This window comes from Geotrypetes seraphini, chromosome 11, assembly GCF_902459505.1.
Source record: "Geotrypetes seraphini chromosome 11, aGeoSer1.1, whole genome shotgun sequence".
NCBI classification, from domain to species: Eukaryota; Metazoa; Chordata; class Amphibia; order Gymnophiona; family Dermophiidae; genus Geotrypetes; species Geotrypetes seraphini.
In genome coordinates this window covers 60,389,418-60,406,591 of record NC_047094.1, presented here as the reverse complement: position 1 = coordinate 60,406,591, position 17,174 = coordinate 60,389,418, and the positions used below count along the sequence as shown (strand labels likewise).

The following is a 17,174-nucleotide window of genomic DNA, read 5'->3' as shown; positions in this document are numbered from 1 at the left end:
GAACCTGTCTGTCTTTCTATAAAATGTAATGGACATCACTTAATGTGCTAATATTTCTCCTGGCTTTTTGTCTTGGGAGAAAGCCATAGTGTGCTTTGTTGATTAGGGTTTAAAAAAAAATAGTGTGCCTTACATGCTGATAAAGAATGAATGGAGACTGCATCTCCTGCAATTATTTGTAAATAACTGGACTAAGCCAATGGCTTAGTGACCAGCACTGAGTGCTGGATTCAGAAGGTTTGATCTAGAAAATTACATGGGGACAGAAATTTCACCCATACCCACTCGTACCTGCTAAGAACTTTCTATTTAATTTAATTTAATTCTTATATACTGCTAATAACCGTGAGGTTTCTAAGCGGTTTACAAAAATGATGCATTAAAGATACAATAAATAAAAACTAAATAAATAAGATAGGTACTTGGAAATTCCCTAACTGTTCCAAAGGCTCACAATCTAACTAAAGTACCTGAAGAAACAGTATGAAAATAAAAATAAAAAGACAGAGGTAGAGATAGAGATAGAAATGAAATATTCCAACAAGTAATGAATAAATAATTTAAAGATAGAATTAAAATAATAATTAAAGTAAGCAAAATAGAGATAAAAATAAGCATAGAGAGAAACAGAAATACACTCCAAAAAAGCATCAAGATCTTTGACTTGTAATTATTGTGATCATTTAACACCAGATCTTAAATGCCTTTCCGGAATACATCATATCCCTATCCCTCTCCATACCCACCTCCATCTCCACCCCAATTCACTTCAACCACCATTCCCATTCTATTCTTTAACTGCCGTCAACCCCATTCACCTCACAATTAATCTCCTCTATGCCCACCCATATCCACAGGAGTCAATGCTATTATCAACTTACTCGCAACCTTCTGTTTCCTCCCAATAATCTCCTATGTTTTGGGGGGATGGTATTCACTATCCAACTAATGAGTGTTCCAAACCTCAGTCTGATGCTTCTCTGGGTATTCTGGAATCACCAGGGATTTTGACTACATTTCTGAGGTAATCCCAGGGAACTTCTTCTATCCCCACAGGAATCATAATAATATAGTAAAAGATGGCAGATAAAAACCAGAACGGTCCATCCAGTCTGCCCAATAGTCGCACGTATTATTAATTCATGATTAAATTGTCTTTCGTTTCTGGGACGTAGACTATAAAAGTCCACCTGGCACTGTCCTTAAGTTGCAACTACTGGAGTTGCTGTCAAAGCCCATTTCAGCCTATCCAAACTATCTTGTCATTTGTGGGCCACAGATAGTAAAAGTCTGCCTGACACTGTCTTATATTCCAAATTATTGGGGTTTCCGTTGAAGCCTTCTCTAGTACATTGCAAACCAAATTGCCATATACAGGACATAGACCATGCAAGTATGCCCAGTACTGGCTTTAGTTCTTCACAGCTGGAGTCACCATCTAAATACCACTTGACACACTAAACACACATGCAACCATTTAAGTTTAGTTCTCTAATTAGAAAATGAATAGTGTATAGATCATCTATGTTCATCCCACACCTTTTTGAATTCTGTCATCATTTTCATCTCCACCACCTCCCTCTGGAGGACATTCTAGACATCATCCACCACTTTCATGAAAGAATTTCTTGATGTTTCTCCTGCAGCAACTTCTTCCATACCAGTGGAATTCCCACAATCCCCATTCCTGTGCAACCCTCTAGTTTGATCCCCAGGCCATGTCTTTCCCCAGGAAGCTACGTCATTCCTAGCTGTTGATCAGCTCTAACACCTAGTGTTGGAATTGGGGATTGTTGCTACCAGAAGGTAGGAATTGATACTGGAAGAGTTGGACTGGAAAAGTGAGATAGGGATTCAGTAATTTTCAATCAAGACGCGATGCCTTATTCTTAACGGAGAGCAATTCCAGCAGAAGTGAAAGCCCCAAGAACGGAGGAATCTGCCAAGTCAACACTTATAGTTCTAAATGTAACTGCTCCTTATTTGAATTGGAATTCAGCTTGGTTCTTTGTGCTAATGTTAATGCAGCAAAGAGAAGTCCAGTAGATAGCATGAAATACAATGTACTAAGCAATGGCAGATAGGCATTGTACCATGCTTCAGGGATTTATTTTTAATTTTTCCAAATTTGAACCTGCATGGTGTCAAATGTGTTAATATTACCTGTGTTTATTAGTTGATAAAAGAAAAAAATAATAATTTGGCCAGCAGGTGATGCTTGTAAATGTCTCTGCTCTTAGAGTGTGAGTGATCGGACAGGCAGCTGGTATTCCATGCAGCCTTCTCCTAAGAAGCATTCTCTTTCTAGAAAATTAAGAATGGGAAGCTGTGCAGTTACATGGCACACTTATGGAAAGACTGGATTGCCCCTGTCCTGCTGTTGTCTGCTGCTTTAGTACTGATGAGTTGCTAAGAGAGTAAGGATGCCTAAATTAGTCTAAAGGCCCTGTCTGATGTCACATCTTTATCAAGGATATCATCACTGAACCATGCACAAAAGGAGGTTGGATGATGACAAACCGAATTTTGAACTATAACTTTGTTTTTACTTATCTGAAGCATTTAGTCAACGCCATGCCTGATTTTTTTTTTTTTTTCAAGTATCTTCCTCAACATCGACTTCCAGAGTTTCAACACATGCATCATACTCTGGGTCAACTTTGCATGCATATGTTTTCAAGCTGCATATGATGCATTTGAAATGTCCTCTAGAGCAGTGGTTCTCAACCCTGTCCTGGAGGACCACCAGGCCAGTCGGGTTTTCAGGATAGCCCTAATATATATGCAAGGAGCAGATTTGCTGTCTCTAGCATCCTTGTATTCCCTTCTAGATCACAATGATTGGTTATGCCCTCTGGATCTCAGAGGCTTACACTCACATTCCCATTCATTCAGCCTCTCGCAAATTTCTCAGATTTTGGGTGGGAAATCATCATTTTCAATACAGAGTGCTACCTTTCGGCCTGGCATCATCTAGAGTTTTCATCAAGTGCCGGTAGTAGTAACAGCAGCTCTGCACTGTCATGGTCTTCAGGTTTTCCCGTACCTGGATGACTGGCTCATCAAAGATTCAACGTCTCAGGGGGCTATTGTAGCAACTCAATGGACTATTTGGTTCCTCCAGAGTTTGGGGTTCAAAATAAACTTTCCAAAATCCCAGTTATAGCCCTCTCAGACTCTACAGTTCATTGGAGCTGTACTGGACACTGTGCAAATCAGAGCATTCCTTCCTCAACAATGTCAGGATGCTCTCATTCAGCTTTGTCAATAAGTGTCATCCCTCACTTCACTCTCAGTGAGACACATGATGGTTCTGCTAGATCACATGGCCTCTACAGTTCACGTGACTCCTTTTACCAGACTTCACCTCAGAATTCCTCAGTGGACCCTGGCATCTCAGTGGGCGCAAGCTTTCGATCCACTCTGTCAGCACATTATAGTGACTCCTTCGTTAAGACAATCTCTCCATTGGTGGATGCTCTCTTCCAATCTCTCCAAAGGTTTACTGTTTCAAACACCCCCTCATCAGAAGGTCCTCGTGACAGATTCCTTGACCTACGCTTGGTGGGCTCATCTCGATGGTCTCCGTACTCAAGGACATTGGTCCAGCACAGATCATCGGTGGCACATAAATCTGTTGGAACTCAGAGCGATCTTCAATGCTCTCAAAGCTTTTCAGCATCTTCTTGACGATCAAGTAGTCCTCATTCCTACAGATAATCAAGTCGCCATGTACTATGTCAACAAGCTGGGAGGAACAGGATCTCTTCCCCTTTGCCAGGAGGCTCAGAAGGTTTGGAATTGAGCAATTCCTCACAACATCTTTCTGAAAGCCATCTACATTCAAGGAGAGAAAAACTTTTTAGCGGACAAATTGAGTTGTCTTCTACAGCCTCGCAAATTGACACTCAATTACCTGTCCATCACATTTTTTCTCAGTGGGGAACTCCTCAGATAGATCTCTTTGCGTCTCCCCACAACAACAAACTGCCTCAGTTTTGCTCCAGGATATATTCTCTTCATTGCCTCGAGGCAGATGCTTTTCTTCTGGAATGGACGAGCAGATCCCTATACGTGTTTCCTCCATTCCCTCATTCTCAAAACACTTGTCAAACTCAAACACGAACATGTCACCATGATTCTCATAGCTCCTCGGTGGCCCAGACAATCTTGGTTCTCCCTTCTACTTCAACTCAGCAGCAGGGAGCCACTACTTCTACCAGTTTTTCTATCTCTGCTTACACAGAGTCAGGGTTCTCTACTTCATCCCAACCTTCAATCTCTGCACCTGACAGCTTGGTACCTTTCAACATAACTGCCAATCTACAGTTCTCCCAATCTGTCAAGGACATTATAGAGGCTTCCAGGAAGCCTACCCATAAGCAATGTTACAACCAGAAATGGACTAGGTTTTCTGCTTGGTGCGCTCTTCATCACAAGGAGCCTCAGTCTACCTCCTTATCTTCAGTTCTGGATTACCTGTTTCATTTATCTCAATCAGGTCTCAAATCAACATCCATTCGCGTTAATCTCAGTGCAATTGTGGCTTTTAATCAGCCACTATAAGGGAAATCACTATCTGCTCACCCTGTGGTTTCCAGATTTATGAAAGGACTTTTCATTGTCAAATCTCCTCTCAAACCACCTCCAGTGGTTTGGGATCTCAATGTGGTTCTTGCTCAGTTGATGAAGCCTTCATTTGAACCAATGTCTTCGGCTTATCTAAAATATCTCACTTGGAAAATGGTCTTCCTCAATACTCTTATGTCTGCTCGCAAAGTCAGTGAGCTGCAAGCTTTAATAGCAGACCCACCTTTCACAGTATTCCTTCATGACAAGGTGGTCCTCCGTACTCATCCTAAATTCTTACCTAAAGTGGTTTCAGAATTTTATCTCAATCAATCCATTGTTCTTCCAGTGTTTTTTCCAAATCCTCATTATCATCCTGGAGAAACAGCTCTTCATACTCTGAACTGTAAGCGTGCTTTGGCTTTCTACTTGCAAAGGACTAAGCCACAGAGATCTTCTCAACTTTTTGTCTTTTTTGAGCCAAACAAGTTGGGACATCCAGTTTCCAAGAGAACCATCTCCAACTGGTTGGCTGCTTGCATCTCTTTCTGCTGTGCCCAGGCTGGATTGCATCTAGAGGGTCGAGTCACAGCCCATAAAGTTAGAGCCATGGTGGCATCTGTAGCTTTCCTTAGATCTACCGTATTTTCACGCATATAACGCGCGCGTTATACGTGTTTTTACCTACCGCGCATACCCCTCGCGCGTTATATGCGTGAGCGCGGTATACAAAAGTTTTAAAACATAGTTCCCACCCCCGCCCGATTCACCCCCCCAGCAGGACCGCTCGCACCCCCATCCCGAACGACCGCTCGCACGCGCTCCCACCCGCACCCGCATCCACGATCGGAGCAAGAGGGAGCCCAAGCCCTCTTGCCCGGCCGACTCCCCGACGTCCGATACATCCCCCCCCCCCCCGGCAGGACCACTCGCACCCCCACCCCGAAGGACCGCCGACTTCCCGACAATATCGGGCCAGAAGGGAGCCCAAACCCTCCTGGCCACGGCGACCCCCTAACCCCACCCCGCACTACATTACGGGCAGGAGGGATCCCAGGCCCTCCTGCCCTCGACGCAAACCCCCCTCCCCCCCAACGACCGCCCCCCCCCCAAGAACCTCCGACCGCCCCCCAGCCGACCCGCGATCCCCCTGGCGACCCCCACGACCCCCCCACCCCCCTTCCCCGTACCTTTGGTAGTTGGCCGGACAGACGGGAGCCAAACCCGCCTGTCCGGCAGGCAGCCAACGAAGGAATGAGGCCGGATTGGCCCATCCATCCTAAAGCTCCGCCTACTGGTGGGACCTAAGGCGCGTGGGCCAATCAGAATAGGCCCTGGAGCCTTAGGTCCCACCTGGGGGCGCGGCCTGAGGCACATGGTCGGGTTGGGCCCATGTGCCTCAGGCCGCGCCCCCAGGTGGGACCTAAGGCTCCAGGGCCTATTCTGATTGGCCCACACGCCTTAGGTCCCACCAGTAGGCGGAGCTTTAGGATGGATGGGCCAATCCGGCCTCATTCTTTCGTTGGCTGCCTGCCGGACAGGCGGGTTTGGCTCCCGTCTGTCCGGCCAACTACCAAAGGTACGGGGAAGGGGGGGTGGGGGGGTCGTGGGGGTCGCCAGGGGGGTCGCGGGTCGGCTGGGGGGGCGGTCGGAGGTTCTTGGGGGGGGGCGGTCGTTGGGGGGGAGGGGGGTTTGCGTCGAGGGCAGGAGGGCCTGGGATCCCTCCTGCCCGTAATGTAGTGCGGGGTGGGGTTAGGGGGTCGCCGTGGCCAGGAGGGTTTGGGCTCCCTTCTGGCCCAACTACCAAAGGTACGGGGAAGGGGGGTGGGGGGGTCGTGGGGGTCGTCAGGGGGATCGCGGGTCGGCTGGGGGGCGGTCGGAGGTTCTTGGGGGGGGGCGGTCGTTGGGGGGAGGGGGGTTTGCGTCGAGGGCAGGAGGGCCTGGGATCCCTCCTGCCCGTAATGTAGTGCGGGGTGGGGTTAGGGGGTCGCCGTGGCCAGGAGGATTTGGGCTCCCTCCTGGCCCGATATTGTTGGGGAGTCGGCGGTCCTTCGGGGGGAGGGATGTATCGGACGTCGGGGGGGGGCATCAGGCTTTCAGGATGGGGACAGACCTTCAAGGGGGGACAGTGCACGGAAGTCAGGGGGGGGTGAACGGAGAGTCGGGACAGCGCACGGAAAGTCAGGGCAGTGCACGGAAGTCAGGGGGGGTGAACGGAGAGTCGGGACAGCGCACGGAAAGTCAGGGCAGTGCACGGAAGTCAGGGGGGGGTGAACGGAGAGTCGGGACAGCGCACGGAGAGGCGGGGCAGTGCACGGAAGTCAGGGGGGGTGAACGGAGAGTCGGGCAGCATGCGCGGTATAATCGTGAGCGCGTTATACCAAAGTTTTTGTGCTTATCATCGTGATTTCTGCGCGCTATACACGTGTGCGCGTTTTATACGGGTGCGTGTTATTTGCGTGAAAATACGGTACTCCTATTGAGGAAATCTGCAAAGCTGCCACTTGGTCCTCGGTTCATACTTTTACCTCATTATTGTCTGGATTCTTTTTCCAGACGGGATGGCCACTTTGACCAGGCAGTAGTACAAAATTTATTCTCCTGAATTGCCAACACTCCCACCATCCTATTCTAGTTAGCTTGGAGGTCACCCATATGTGAGAATAGGCTGCCTGCTTGTCCTGGGATAAAGCACAGTTACTTACCATAACAGGTGTTATCCAGAGACAGCAGGCACATATTCTCGCATCCCACCCACCTCCCCTAGTTGGCTTCTTAGCTAGCTATCTGAACTGAGGAGATGTGCGCCCTACCTCAGGCGGGAAGGCACTTGCGAACTTTCTAAAAGTTCTTCAAGCAAGTCTGCTTGTGTAGCTGTTCGCATCGGGGCTCTGTGGTTGATGTCACCCATATGTGAGAATATCTGCCTTCTGTCCCTGGATAACACCTGTACAATAAGTAACTGTGCTATACACATTCCATTATCAGACTGTTCCTGAAAAGCCACCACACAAAGAACTTTTGAGTTCTTTAGTAGCCAAGCCCTTGGGAATGCTGATTGCACTTGTAGTCTCCTTTGTATTTTTAATGGAATCGGCCTTCGGGAGTCTGAGATGTGGCGTTCATATGGTCTGGCATCCCCAGGAATATCTTCACTATTATGAACTCTTTTAAGGACTTTGAGCCATTGCTATAGCAGTGGTCACCCCGCTGTGAAAGAAGCCATTCCAAGGGAAGAATTGCCCCTATAAACTAATTCATAACTAATGTAGACTCTAAGAGGCAAATTACAATCACAACACTTCCCTTGTGAAATCCTCCTCAAGTTCAGAGGAAGGAACACTCTGTCACTTGAAAAGTACAGCCACCGTGGTAAAGCATGCAGTAAAGACCAGGAGATGCAAAGGAGCAAGAGATGAACCCCCTGCAAGCAAGTGAACATTGCTCTGCTGGGAAATTTGGGAGGCTTGGAACAGATGAGAGGTTGTGGATTTATTGATGAATTCTGTTTTTACATTCATTAAAAAGCAAATATTAGGTATTTGATTTTATACCCTTTAAACAAGCTATCTGTCCTAGATTTACTTAGTCATTTACTGCTATAGAACAAAATAATTATATACTAACTTGTTAAAGATCTAGAATTAATTTATCCGGATTTTAATTTATAGTTAGTTACCTCACTTAAGAGAATAAGAGGGAAAATTGTCATCTCAGGATATTTTCATCAGAAAGTGATTAATCCTTAAGAGATGATTTGCAGTTTCCAGGAATCTAAGAAGAGTGTCTGCTAAGCACAGACCCCCAACCAGACTCATAACAGAGATCTCCTAGAGGCTTCATAAAACAACCTCCTCTACCACCACCGACTGTATCATTTTTATGAAGATTATTTAATTTTTTTAAACATATCAAGATAGTTAGACAAGTTCCTGCTGAACCAGAAAGTACATAGGTAAAGCTAGTCTTGGTTAGGGCACTGATCTTTAAACTAAGGGCTGCCGCGTGTGCGGACTGCTGGGCACGATGGACCACTGGTCTGACCCAGCAGCGATTCTTATGTTCTTATTTTTGTGTGTTAAGTTGTACCATACACAGAGTGTCTAGCACTCATATCTGATTGTTTACCTCAACTGAGTATAAAATGGGTAAAATATTTATAACTTTGGAGGCAGTAGAATATGTAGCCATAAAAGTACTGGTTCGAAACCAGAAGTGATGTTCCTCACTTCACTACACAGCAGCGGCAGCTGGTGGTGGATGTCTATGTATGATTGCTCTAGTACTGTTTTTCTTTGCTTCCTTCCTTTAGGTTTTTGATGAGCTGGACAAGATTGGCTCAACCTTAAAGGAAGAGATTCAAGATGGAGGACTGCCAGTGCATGATGGGAAGGGGGATATCCAGAAATGTCCCTATTATGCTCCAAAACAAGGTAACTTGCTTTTGGTGGCTTTATTCTGAATAAGTGTATGTTACTTAAGTCAAATGAAGTGTGGCCAGGATTCAAATTATCTGAACACGAAACCACTTGCCTCTTTCTTTAACAGACAACCAGCATTTCTCTTTTTTTAAAGAGAAATACTGAAAATAAAGGGATCTTTTGGTGGAGTGGGCTGTGATTTTGTAAAGAGTATCTATTTGAAAATTAGTTGATTTTAAGTATTTTTCCCTAATTGGAGTTGAAGCGATGCTGCTGTAGGAATTTCATGTACCACATTGAAAAATATGAACACTTGATTTTTATTTTTAAAGAGATGCTGGTTCCAAATTGACAGCTTGCTATTGTAAGAGATTAGTGTTCATTTAAGTAACATTCTTTTACCAAATTGCTATGTCCATTTCAAGACAGAACATGGAAATTAATTATTACCCCACCCTTACAAAACCATAGCGCGATTTTTAGCACTAGCCACAACAGTAACAGCGTTTGAGCTGTTACTGCCGTGGCTGGCGCTAAAATACACGCTATGGTTTTTTAAAAGGGGGGTTAATTAGGGAAGTTGTAAAGTAATATAGGCTCTTTTGTATTAAGTTATTAATATGCCGTTAGCTCATTTAAATTGAACTAAGCTCATAATTTAAAAAATCTACATTCATGCAAAATATTAAGTGCACCTCAAAGGAATTTATATTTGAGAGCATTGAAGCAGTAATACCCTTGCTGTTGGTTTAGTCCTTGTCTTCATTTTAATCTCATTAAAAGGGTTATTCCTAGAGCAGAAAACTCTCTCCTATATAATTCCTCCTCTAAGACCTTTCATAATAGAAGATGTCTCATGGACTTCTGGGCAAGAACACCCCCCTTTGCCCCAGTGGCATTTGTAGAATAAAGGAGAATCTGAGGCCATCCAGCCTCATCTGATTCCATAAAGCCAGCAGACGAGGCATGAGTGGGAATAGGATAGGGAGGACCTAAGGGACCTGGGGTATGGTATCGGAGGGAGTTTTGCAGTGAGGTTCTTACATTGGGAGCCACTGAAGACCCATTATGATAGATGAGATGGAGGGGTAGTTCCTAGTGTTACAGCATCCAGTAACAGATGCATGCCTGTTGCTGATGACATCAGTATTATGGAGGAGCAATGGGAGCTTGACCCCTTCCCACCTCGCAAGACTGCAGTACCCTGAATGGCTGGTGGGAATCCCAAATTCCCTCTAGCCAAAGCAAAAGAATCCCAAAGCCCCACTAGCCACGAGCTCTGTGGCCCGAACCTCCCCCAGCACTAAAGTTGGTGGCGTGCTTTCCATCTGCTAACACCAGCACTCCTTGCACGTGCCTGGGGGAGGTTATCCCAGGACAAGCAGGCAGCATATTCTTAACGTATGGGTGACGTCACCGACGGAGCCCCGGTACGGACCTTTTTAACTAGAAAGTTCTAGTTGGCCGCACCGCGCATGCGCGAGTGCCTTCCCGCCCGACGGAGGAGTGCGTGGTCTCCAGTTTCTTCGTTTCCGCGGAGCGAAGAAGACGCATGTGGTTTCAACGGCCGTTGAACACTTCTTTTTTGCCTTCCCGCTCGCGTTATTTCTGATTTTTTTTCTACTTTTTCCCTTCGGGTTTCTGTTTTCTTTCTAATTGGTAAAAAAAAAAAACAAACAACTTTGTTTTTTCCTTATTTTTCAACCGGCCCCGGCGGGGCCTGTTGCCATCATACAAGCCTCCGGCTTTGATTTCGCGGAGGCCGTATTTCCCTTCATGCCCCCCCAGCCGGGTTTTAAGAAGTGCCAGCGGTGTGCACGCCCGATTTCCCTTTCGGACCCACACAACTGGTGCCTACAGTGCTTGGGTCCGGAACATCGGGCTGACACCTGCACCCGCTGCGCGACTCTCCAAAAACGCACACTTAAAAATAGACAAATCCAGCAGAATCTCCTCTTCGGCACCGGTTCTGCTATGGATCCGACCCCGACGTCGACGGCACCGCCGAAATCGGCACCGTCAACATCGACACCACCTGATCCTTCTGCGGGGTCGATAGCGCCAGGTAAGCCGGCTAAGAAGCCTTCCACTTCCCTCGAGCGCCCTCCAGCCACGGCGGTGACACCGATCCTTCCGACGTCCCGCAAGTCCCGTAAGCGCTCCGCTCCGATAACGGTGAGTGCCTCTTCATCGGCCTCCTCATCGCCGGAGCGTAGAGCAGCACCTATGGTACCGAAGAAAAGTAAAACGGTACCGGTGCCCCCATTGGAGGACCGTATCTCGGCCATCCTCCAGAACAAATTGCAGGAGCAGCTACAGCACCAGCTTCAGGAACTGCTTCCAACCCTGCTGGCACCACTCCTTCCGGTACCGGTCCGGCCCGAGCCTCGCACCACTACGCCGGTGGCCACCCCCTCGGTACCGATGAACACTTCCATGCCGGTCTTATCTGCCCAGCCTACACTCCAGACCTGCGCGGCGGAGGACCCCTCCCGGCCCCAGGATCGACATCGATCGTCTCGGGACCGGGATTGGCACCACTCCTCCCGGGACAGAGATCGGCACCGGTCTTCATCTCCCGGCACCGTATCCATGAGATCTGGCAAGTCCCTTTCTAAAACCCGCCATACTGAGCCGGCCATCAGGGACCCAGACTTATGGGAGCAATCCCCACTCGGTACCGAGGAGGATGCCTCTTCCACTGATGAGGAACCCTCCATGGCTGAATCCACCTCCAAACCCGAGCAGTCCTCATTTACGAAATTACTTCGGGAGATGTCTGCGGCTCTCTCCATCCCACTTGAGTCCGACTCCAAGAAGTCCCAGGCCTTTCTAGAAGCCTTGGACTTCGATCAACCCCCCAAGGAGTTTCTCAAACTACCCGTCCATGATATTCTACGGGAAACATTTTATAAAAATTTGGAGAATCCCCTTACTGTTCCAGGTGCCCCTAAGAAACTGGACAGTTTATACCGGGTCATCCCTATCCCGGGATTTGATAAACCCCAGTTACCACATGAGAGCCTCCTGGTAGAATCCACTCTCAAAAAATCTCATGGTTCCAGTGTCTATGCCTCCACCCCTCCTGGCAGAGAGGGTAAAACAATGGACAAATTTGGAAAGCGCCTGTACCAGAATGCCATGCTGGCTAGCAGAGCCAACAATTACTCATTTCATTTTTCTTTTTACATGAAATATCTGGTACAACAACTTTCTGCTCTGCAAAAGTATATCCCTGAACGCAAGGTTCTATTGTTTCAGCAACAGATTTCCACCCTCCTTCAGCTTAGGAAATTCATGGTACGCTCAATCTATGACTCTTTCGAGCTCTCCTCCCGAGCCTCTGCTCTGGCAGTGGCCATGCGACGCCTTGCCTGGCTGAGGGTATCTGACCTTGATGTGAACCACCAAGACCGCCTTGCCAACGCGCCCTGTCTTGGTGATGAACTTTTTGGGGAGTCTCTGGATACCACGACACAAAAACTTTCGGCTCATGAGACGAGATGGGACACCCTCATTAAGCCTAAAAAGAAGACTCCGCCAACACGACCGTACAGACCTCAGTCCTCCTACCAACGTCGTTTTTCTGCTCGGCCACTTAATCCTCCTCAGCAGCAATCTCGTCGGCCTCGCCAACAACAACAACAACACTCTCAGGCTCGCTCGCAATCTCACCAGACGGCCAAGCCTCTCCCTCAAACTAAGCCTCCTCAGCCCTTTTGACGCCTTTCTCCAGGGCATAGCCAGTCTCCAACCCTCGCTGCCTCTGCCTCAACCTATCGGGGGCCGCCTCACCATCTTTCTACGCCGCTGGGAGGCCATCACATCAGACCTGTGGGTTCTAAACATCATCCGTCACGGATACTCACTAAGGTTCCAGACTCTTCCTGCAGACCATCCTCCCGTAGAGTCTGCTTCTCACTCCTCCCAAACTCCACTCCTCCTCAGGGAGATCCAATCCCTCCTCCTTCTCAATGCCATCGAAGAAGTTCCACCAGACCAAAGAGGTCAGGGATTTTACTCCCGCTACTTCTTGGTACCCAAAAAAACAGGGGATCTTCGTCCTATCCTCGACCTCAGGAACCTCAACAAGTGTTTGGTCAAGGAAAAGTTCAGGATGCTCTCCCTTGCCACACTTTATCCTCTTCTGTCTCAACACGACTGGCTATGTTCCCTGGACCTCAAGGAGGCCTACACTCACATCCCAATCCATCAGGCTTCACGTCGCTACCTCCGATTCCAGATACTGAATCACCACTATCAGTACAAAGTGCTACCCTTTGGTCTCGCATCATCACCCAGGGTGTTCACCAAGTGCCTGATTGTGGTAGCGGCCTGTCTCAGGTCCCACAACCTACAAGTGTTCCCCTACTTGGACGATTGGTTGGTGAAAGCAACAACCGCTCCACTTGTGCTGCAATCAACTCACCACACCATCTCTTTCCTCCATCTCTTGGGGTTCGAGGTCAATTATCCCAAGTCGCATCTGCTTCCCACGCAGCGCCTTCAGTTCATCGGAGCACTTCTCGATACCAACTTCATGAGAGCGTTCCTTCCTGCCGACCGGCACCGGACACTGCTTCACCTCTGTCGACAGGTGCTCCTCCAACCATCCATCCCTGCTCGCCAGATGATGATTCTTCTGGGTCACATGGCCTCGACAGTCCATGTAGTTCCTCTGGCGCGACTCCACCTGAGGATACCGCAATGGACCCTCGCCAACCAATGGTCACAGACCAGGGATCCTCTTTCTCATCCCATCTCTGTGACATCGTCTCTTCAGCGATCTCTTCAATGGTGGTTGAACTCCTCAAATCTTTCCAGGGGCCTCCTTTTTCATCCACCCCCTCATTCCATGATCATCACCACAGATGCCTCCCCCTATGCATGGGGGGCTCACATAGGGGACCTACGCACCCAGGGACTCTGGACCCCTCAGGAGCGTCAACATCACATCAATTTCCTGGAACTCAGAGCCATGTTTTATGCTCTCAAGGCCTTCCAGCACCTTCTCTATCCTCAGGTTCTTCTCCTGTGCACGGACAACCAGGTCGCCATGTACTACATCAACAAGCAAGGCGGCACCGGCTCTCGTCTCCTTTGTCAGGAGGCCCTCCGAATTTGGACCTGGGCCACAGCCCACAATCTTTATCTCAAAGCGGTCTATATCCAGGGCGAACAGAACTCCCTGGCCGACCAGCTCAGCCGCATCCTTCAACCTCACGAGTGGACCCTGGATCCTCCCACTCTCCACTCCATCTTTGCTCGCTGGGGCACTCCGCAGGTGGACCTCTTTGCAGCTCCTCACAACCATCAGCTGCCCCAGTTCTGTTCCAGACTCTTCTCTCCACATCGTCTGGCCCCAGATGCATTCCTACTCGACTGGACGGATCGGTTCCTCTATGCCTTCCCTCCACTTCCTCTGATGTTGCGGACCCTGTTCAAACTCCGCAAGGACAGGGCCACCATGATTCTCATCGCCCCTCGGTGGCCCAGACAACACTGGTTCTCCCTCCTGCTTCAACTCAGCTCCAGGGAGCCCATTCCTCTTCCTGTATTTCCTTCTCTGCTTACGCAGCAACATCAGTCTCTGCTACATCCCAATCTGTCTTCCCTCCACCTGACAGCTTGGTTTCTCTCGGGCTGACCTCTCCAGAAAACCTGTCTCAGCCTGTCCGTCGCATTTTGGATGCCTCCAGGAAACCCTCCACACTCCAATGTTACCATCAGAAATGGACCCGGTTCTCCTCTTGGTGCCTCCTGCATCATCACAACCCCACCTCATTGGCGGTGGAAACCGTACTGGACTATTTGCTCTCTCTGTCTAACGCTGGTCTCAAGTCTACCTCGATCAGAGTCCACCTCAGTGCCATCACTGCTTTTCACGAGCCTATCCTCGGAAAACCCCTCACGGCTCATCCTCTGGTTTCCCGGTTCATGAGAGGCCTCTTCAATATCAAACCACCTCTTCAGCCTCCCCCGGTCGTCTGGGACCTCAATGTGGTTTTGTCAGCCCTCATGAAACCTCCTTTTGAGCCTCTTGCTACTACCTCGCTCAAACTTCTCACATGGAAGGTGCTTTTCCTCATTGCCATCACCTCTGCCAGGAGGGTTAGTGAGCTGCATGCACTGGTCGCCGATCCACCGTTCACTGTTTTTCACCATGACAAGGTGGTTCTGCGTACCCATCCAAAATTCCTTCCTAAGGTGGTTTCAGCCTTTCACCTCAACCAGTCCATCGTGCTACCTGTCTTCTTCCCAAAACCCCATTCTCATCCTGGGGAACAGGCTCTTCACACGCTGGATTGTAAGCGTGCCCTGGCGTACTACCTTGACCGTACCAGGGCTCACCGCTCCTCTCCTCAACTCTTTCTGACCTTCGATCCTAACCGTCTGGGTCACCCTGTATCTAAACGAACGCTGTCCAATTGGCTTGCTGCCTGTATTGCGTTCTGTTATGCTCGGGCCGGCCTGTCACTGGAAGGACCTGTTACGGCCCATAGAGTCAGGGCTATGGCTGCTTCTGTGGCTTTCCTCCGTTCCACGCCTATTGAGGAAATCTGCAAGGCGGCCACTTGGTCTTCAGTTCACACATTCACTACTCACTACTGTCTGGATGCCTTCTCCAGACGGGATGGACACTTTGGTCAATCTGTGTTACAAAATTTATTTTCCTAATGGCCAACCATCCCTCCTCCCTCTCTGTTAGCTTAGAGGTCACCCATACGTTAAGAATATGCTGCCTGCTTGTCCTGGGATAAAGCACAGTTACTTACCGTAACAGGTGTTATCCAGGGACAGCAGGCAGATATTCTTACGACCCACCCACCTCCCCGGGTTGGCTTCTTAGCTGGCTTATCCTAACTGGAGACCACGCACTCCTCCGTCGGGCGGGAAGGCACTCGCGCATGCGCGGTGCGGCCAACTAGAACTTTCTAGTTAAAAAGGTCCGTACCGGGGCTCCGTCGGTGATGTCACCCATACGTTAAGAATATCTGCCTGCTGTCCCTGGATAACACCTGTTACGGTAAGTAACTGTGCTTTCTGGCTGTAGAACTCTTCAGCTGGTGGGGCTTGGGCTAGAGACTGACACGGAGACAAATTTTCACCATTCAGTCCCCGCATGTTTTGTCGCCGTCCCTGTCTCTGCCCCATTCCTGTAAGCTCTGCTATAACTACACAAGTCTCAAACATGTATGATTTTAAAGTGTTCGAGGTTTTGTAGATGAGGACAAATCTTGCAGGAATGGGGCAGGGACAGGGAAAAATTTGTCCCCGTGTCATTCTCTAGCTTGGGCATCCCCACTAACAAAGGTAAATATTTTTAACAGCGGGAGGGGGGAGCAGAGAGGAATGGACCTTCCCAAAAAATTAGCTGGTGGCTACACCCTTGGATATTACTGTTACCAGCTGCAGTAAAACCTATGTAATGTGATATTTGGTGTTCACTTGCGGCAGTATAACGTACTCGTATATCACTACATTCTACTACTACTACCAGACATACACAGGCAGCACTGTATAACGTCACAAAGAAGTAAACAGCCCTTGTGTGAAAAAGCTTACAATCTAAACAGCCAAGACAGACATGGATTTAGTTAAGGGGAACAGTTAATCAGCTGATTGGGATGGTAGGCAGAAGAGTAGGGTTAAGGATTGAAGGCTATATCAAAAAGGTGGGTTTTCAGTCTGCTTTTAAAGAAGGTTAAAGTAAGGGGCTTGGTGGACAAACTCAGGTAATTCCTGGCATAGGGGGCAGCTAGAAGAAAGGAACGAAGTCTGGAATTAGCAGTGGTGGAGAAGGGTATAGCTAAGAGTGGCTTATCTGAGGAACGGAGTTCTCTGGAAGGTGTGTAAGGATGAACACACTTGTAGGTCAGCAATAGGAGCTTGAACTGTATGCAATGGCAGATAGGGAGCCAGTGAAGTGATTTAAGGAGAGGGGTGACGTGAGTTATGAAGATCAAGAGGCTGGTTTCATATGAGCTGGCAACCCACAAAACAGCTCAAAATCATCTACTAAACTTCCTTTAAAACTAAAAGACAAGGGAGGCAAAAATGCATTAACCTTTCTCATGTGGAGCATTAATTATTTCATGCTGGCTGTTTGTCCTTCATGACATTGGACAGTTTGAATCAATACAAAGAACAGGTTGTGAAGCAATATGTGATTTGTTAATTGGC

At 48.3% G+C, this 17,174-nt stretch overlaps 1 protein-coding gene across 2 annotated transcripts in view; it reads left to right on the top strand.

Annotated features, from left to right (window-relative positions):
* The window catches only part of HMOX2 (heme oxygenase 2), a 51,831-nt gene that overhangs the window by 31,531 nt on the left and 3,126 nt on the right, over positions 1–17,174 (top strand). For both annotated transcript variants that reach the window (XM_033914605.1, XM_033914604.1), the window contains exon 6: positions 8,882–9,002. In XM_033914605.1, the coding sequence (XP_033770496.1) occupies positions 8,882–9,002 (121 nt within the window). The remainder of the gene's footprint in view (positions 1–8,881; positions 9,003–17,174) is intronic.